At 31.4% G+C, this 6633-nt stretch overlaps 1 protein-coding gene across 1 annotated transcript in view; it reads left to right on the top strand.

Moving 5' to 3' along the window:
* The window catches only part of LOC131043009 (expansin-A9-like), a 96096-nt gene extending 90553 nt beyond the window's left edge, over positions 1-5543 (top strand). The window contains exon 3 of the mRNA XM_057976359.2: positions 5051-5543. Within this exon, the coding sequence (XP_057832342.2) occupies positions 5051-5543 (493 nt within the window). The remainder of the gene's footprint in view (positions 1-5050) is intronic.
* Positions 5544-6633: the final 1090 nt, after the last annotated feature.

Below are 6633 nucleotides of genomic sequence, written 5' to 3' on the forward strand. Positions count from 1 at the left end.
CCTTTGTTGTTCCAATTGAAACCATTCGCCTTCCACTTGTGCAGGTCAATAGGGCACAGATTACCACTCGAGTAGGGATTTCCATGGTTTAACCACGGATTGGAATATTTCGAGCCCTGAAACCTATCTGTTACCCCCCCTTTATTTGCGAAAAGTAATGTCCACTTCATTGCTCAAGGAATCAACCTTCATGGACTGGGAGCCAAAATACCTCAAATTGGTGACCCTGTTCTATTCGCTAGCACTGCTCCTGGGTCAGTGCAAGAAGATGAGTCCACTTTTTGGCCAAAAAGTGGAAGTGTTTTCCCTGATTTTCAGATTTTGTCTCATTTGACCTTAAATTTTGAAACACTTAGAGATTGAATCTTGGAAAAAGTCAGTAATATAAAAGATAGCCCTCTGAGTGTAGTTTCTAAATATATAATTTATTTTAATACCCACATAATAAAAAATAACTTTTTAAATGGAGTTCTGAAAACTATGTTTTAAAAATGCCTGTTTCAGGACCATACCATGCATGTGTACGACCCACACTTTTTGACACAATTAAAATTATTTTCTCAAACCATTTTGGGAAATGGTTTGTAACACACTGAAGATTGATGAGCATATTTTTTTGTATTTTTTTTTCTAATATTTTTTTTTTAATTAATTTTTTAATGGCCGTAATTATCTTTTTAAAAATTTGACGTGTACGACCCACATAATTTGATGTAAACTTAACATTTTTTGATTTTTTTTTTTTTTAAATACAAAAGAATTTTGTGTAGATTGATGACATATAATTTTTTTTCCAAAATTCTTTAAAATAAAAAAGTTATTAAATTAACAAAATTAGTTAATATTTCAAATTTATGGACCCGATTTAGTATAAATTAAATGAAAAATAGTTAAAATAATCAATTTTTAAATAAATTTACATATTTAGAATCTAGACAGTATAATCTGAAATGGGTTTTAATTTCGTATAAAAATTCTCTAATTAGAGGCGCGTAAACTATTTCTGAAGTTCATATTTGTGCTTTCATTCATGGAGATTTGAATTTGCAGGTCCATGTCTCAGGTGTGGCCATCCCAGGCCTATCCCGGGCCTAATCCCGAGCCAAGTGGCGGGTTGTGGAATCAACTTCCACAAAACGGGCCCCCGTTTTCAAACAAGGGCGGATTGTGGAAAAAAAGGAAAAATGCCATTTAGAAACGGGGGCCCGCTTTTAAACAAAACGGGGGCCCGTTTTTAGAAACGGGCCCCCGTTTTTTAAAACGGGCCCCCGTTTTTTAAAACGGGCCCCCGTTTCTAAAAAACGGGCCCCCGTTTTATAACAAAACGGGGGCCCGTTTTTAAACAAAACGGGCCCCCGTTACCTTTCGGCTCGGGAGCCCGAAGCACAAACGGGCCCCCGTTTTTTGAAAACGGGCCCCCGTTTATAAGAGCGCATTTTCCAATGCACGGACTTCCGCGAATTTGTGACTCATTACCTTGCACTTGCCCTCCTGCTACCGTCCAGTGTCGCCATCTCGCTCGCTCTGATTCCTTCACACATATCAAATATATTATGTAATAAGTTCTAATATAATTATATTATTTTATTCTTTAATGATTTAATATATTGATTTTTAAATAATTTAAATATATTTCTAATATACAATATAATATTTATTATTATCAATTTGTAAAACCTATCCATTTCAAAAATTTAATCTATTTTTAAACAATTTTTTTTGTATGTTTAGTTTCAAGTGTTATTTATTTATTTTTTTTTAACTATTAAATATTTTGCATATATGAAAAATGTTTTCTTAAATTTTGTCTTAAAAAATGCATCTTTTAGTGGATCCCTCAAATGGGCTCTAAAGATTAGGCAGTCAAATTATCAAAAAATAATTTTTACAATTTAGTAACTTAAAAAAATTGCATATAAACTTTTAGGAAAAGTGTTTTAGCCAATCAAATCTTGAAAAATTAATTTTTACAAATTAAAAAACTTTAAAAAATTATTATAAACTTTAACATTTCTATAAACCTGATGAATAAGATTGAATATTCATTCAGAATCTTCTTATTATCATTTATCTACGATTTATTTTTCATTCTTCTTTTCCTTTCGTTTTCGTTTCAGTAAAAGAAATTTTGGATAAATTTTGACAAAGTAAGTTTTCTTTTATTGGCCAGAATGCAACAAATCTATGGATCTATTTATAGTTAGTGGGTTAATGGTAATGCGCAAAAGCTTTATTGGATTCTGCCACTTTATGAATCTCCTCCTTCTTGCATATAGCATTGCCTTTCTCTCTAGTAGCATCCATTATTTTGTAACTCAATTTGAAATGCATATTTCAACTAGCACGTTTTCTGGATGATTCTAATAACCAACGAATAGCAAGTATTTTTCCTTCTTTCTTTTTTATTTCAATGGGAACTTGATAAGTGGATCCACTTACACGTCTTGATTTTACTATCAATTTGGGAGTCAATTTGCATATTGCTTGGCGTAGAACAATTAGTGGATTTTTCTTTGCTTTTTGTTGAATCTTTTTTAGAGATTGATAAAAATTTCGATAAGCTAATGATTTTTTTACGTGTTTAAGAATACAGTTAACGACCATGTTAACTAATCGATTATGATAAATCAGATCAGATTTATCAATTCTCTTTTCTACAGTACTTTGGCATGACATAATGTGAAAAAGGTTCATAAATTTATCTCATAAAGACTAATAATTACTTATTTCGGCTTTTTAACTCCATATTATAGGGTGGATCTCTAAAGGTATCAAAGATCTCCCTCCAAACCGTACATACGACTTTCATCGAATATGGCTTTCCACATGATTCGATCTGCATATATAAGATATTCATTCTTATGCATTCGAATTATGTTTACTCATTCTCATATTGAGTATCAGTTTCCTTTCTTGTATTTTTTATATCTATACGATTAAGTCCTTAGCTTTAAAAAAAGAGAAAAAAAAAAGAAGGTGTTTTAAATCAATGCTATTTGAATTGACCCTGTTCCAAAAAGATCAAGACATTTCCAATTTATATGTTAACACACACTTCAGTAAGGGAAAACTTATGAAATGAATTCAGTACAATATTAAACCTTAGACATATAATATCCTTACAAATTAGTTTGTTTTAGCCTACTCTAGTCCCCTTACAAAACGTTCGTTATTGGGTTAACCATAAACTTTACATGTTTTTAGCAATTGACATGGCATCATCATAAAATAATACAAATCTTAGATAAGAACATACAACGCACTAGAACGCCCTTGTTTACGAATTTTTATTGAGACAGCATCTAAGATTCCTTGAATTATGTGATATTTAACACCAAGCAAATCTTTAACTCTTCCACCTCTTACTAATACTATGAAATGTTCTTTTAAATTATGGTCAATAACAAGTATATAAGCAGTGATTTCATATTTAGAGGTTAATCATACTCTGGTGACTTTACGTAAGGCAGAGTTTGGTTTTCTTTACTGCCACTATACAAAACTATACATGAGAATTTCTCCTCATACGGCTTCTCGTTCAATTCTTTTGAGGACATTTTTATTTTTCGAGTATTCCCTTTCTTCATTATGGAAACTTGATTGGGTAGTTTTCCTGTTTTAACACGAATGATTAGTATAATATATACATATATATGTATATATTTTATTTTATTTTGTAACAAAAATGCTCTCGGAATCCTTCAGATTAATTCTTCATTCTCTACTAAAAAGAATGAGAGTGACAATCTTTTTTTTATCCATTACAAGATATAACTTCCGGAGAATAATAATAGAGTTTCATTTTCGATTCTTTGGGAATGAAAAGTTCTTACAATTTCCCTTCTAGATGAGGATAGAAAAGGGATATAACTCAGTGGTAGAGTGTCACCTTGACGTGGTGACAGTTCAAAATTGATTATCCCTAAATCTAACATGAGTTCTTCTATTTGAAATGACTTTTTAAAAAAAAAGTTTTTGTTGAATGAAATAATTTTTTTAATAACTAATTCAACTAATAAGAATTAAACAATTTGCATAATATTATCCTAATGACAAGTAAAATAATTTCAAAATACTAAAAAAAACATAAATAAAAAATTGAATTACAAATATAGGTGAAATATATATAAATTTTTATTACCAATCAATTTTCAAATTTATTTTATACATCAGTTTGGTTAAAATTTCAACGCAATTTAATCCACATGCTCTATTAATCTGCAAATACATGTGGTAATCCTCAAAAAAGTGATCTAGAATGTATAACAACCAAACGAAATATAATATTTATTTTATTCAATCACATTAATTTTAATGAAAAATAATGTCTCCCTCTGAGATACACATTTACAGGCCAGCGCTTCAAAATGAATATAAAGGGGATGAATGTGGGTATAAAATAGGGATAAATTCATTAAAATGTTTGGTTTAAAAGGAGTGGTATTTTAGGCCTGTTCATATTTTAAATATTTGTGCTTATCTTTTCCACAATTCATGCAATCTACAAAACCATCTTACTGTGTATGTATAAATATCCCCACAAACATGACAGGGTCAATCGATCTTTTGCAAGATAAAATTAATTTAAGGTAAGATATCATTTATCTTATTTTCTACAGTTTATTAAGATTATTTTTTAGTTTCTGGATTCTGTTGTGTAGGTTTTTGTTTGTATCAATGTTTCAGATCACAGTTCATGATCTATGTTGGCATCAATTTTTCAGATCACATTCCATGATCCATCATCACAGTTCATTTTTTGTTTGCATCAACCTTTCAGATCACACTCCACAATCCATCATCACAGTCCATTTTTTTGGTTGCATCAACGTTTTAGATCATATTTTATAATCCATCATCACAGTCTATTTTTTTTTTGTTTGCATCAACGTTTCAGCTCACGATCCATTTTTCTCTTACAGTCTGATGAATCATGAAATATGATCTGAAACATGAATGCAAACAAAAACCTATACAAAAATCCAGAAACTAATCAATTTAAAAATAATGTTCTACAAAGAAGCTCCTTGGAAGTAAAATGTATTTTTAGCAAATGGTGCTTAACTGGGTCTCGAACTGTGAGAGTAACTGCAACAGATTTTTGCCCTCCAAATTATGCCAAGCCCAGTGACAATGGAGGGTGGTGCAATCCTCCACGTAAGCACCTCGATTTGTCCATCCCTGCATTTGAACATATTGCAGTTTATGAGGGGGGTATTGTGCCTGTGCTCTATAGGAAGGTCAAATGCCTTTTCAAGGGAGGAATTCGGTTCACCATTAGGGGAAATCCCTACTTTCTTCTGGTTCTGGTGTGGAATGTGGGTGGAGATGGACAGGCTGTGAGTGTGAGTATCAAGGGAGCCAACACTCCCTGGTTTCCCATGAGGAGGAATTGGGGTCACAATTGGGAGTTCACTCAGGCTCGTCTTCAGGGCCAAGCTCTTTCTTTTAGGGTCCTTACTAGTGATGGGAAGTCTCACACATCCATCAATGCTGCTCCCCATGATTGGGTGTTTAGGAATACCTATATTGGCCAGCCTTGATCATCATTCCTCAACTTACATTTGTTTTGGTAAAACCATTAGATTAAAGAATTTGGTTTTTGTTGAAGAGATCCAAGTTCAAATCTTGACGAGAATAGATGTCTTTTATAGGTGCAAGTCAAAAGAAACTTGTTTAGTCTTTCATAAATGTATTAGAGAAAAGAATCCATAATAAGATGATACAATTCTTTTTTATTTTGGATAAATCATTAAGACAAAAGGTGATGTAAAATAGAAAGTTATATTTTAGTACATACAAATTTTCAAATTTACTTTAAAATATATATTTTATAAAAAATAGTGAAAAAATATATGTAACTAATTTTAACATTTTATTAGTAACTAAATTTTAGTGTTTATTTTATTAAAAAAATTATGTTCAAATATTTTTTTAACTCTTTTTAATAAAAACATAAAATATACTAAAAAAATATACATTTTATTAGTTTAGATCATTTCAAAATTCAAAAATATATATGTCACTTTCTAGTGATTCAGTTTAACGAGTTGAATTAACATGGGCAATTTTCTTTATAAAAGTGTGACACGGCTTTGTCCTTTTACCCCTCAGCCTTATGGAAGTTTTGGACCCTCATTGTCCATTCAACAACAAACCATAGTCTTCTAAACACCTCTTCTAGTTTTGTCATCATGCTCAATGATTGTGGAGTTGGAATTATAACTTGTTTTGCCCCTTTTCACCAGAGCATTTTTCTTGGCATATGGTTCTTTTAGGGGGTTGACCTTACATTCCCTTCAAGTATACCCAAATTTGGCATGCTTTCAACATGGGAATTTTTTTTCCTTATGAAAAGATAGGAATGTTACTTTTTTTTGCTCACAACTCTATTGATACTTTTGTTTCACTCTTTATTAAAGCTTCTATTTGTAACAATGTTATGCTTCAAATTCAAATTCAAGAAAATAAAGTGGTGTTTAAGTGGCTCACCTCCAAGAGTTACTAGATCACTGGGGCAATGCCCCTTGTACCATGGCTAGGTTCCCCTTAGATAGTTTTGTTTCATATGGTTGTTCTCCACCTCATGGCCATAGATGTGGCTAGAGCTTTTTTTATCGATATTTTTAGTCA

The sequence above is a fragment of the Cryptomeria japonica genome, chromosome 6 (genome assembly GCF_030272615.1).
Source record: "Cryptomeria japonica chromosome 6, Sugi_1.0, whole genome shotgun sequence".
Classification (NCBI taxonomy): domain Eukaryota; kingdom Viridiplantae; phylum Streptophyta; class Pinopsida; order Cupressales; family Cupressaceae; genus Cryptomeria; species Cryptomeria japonica.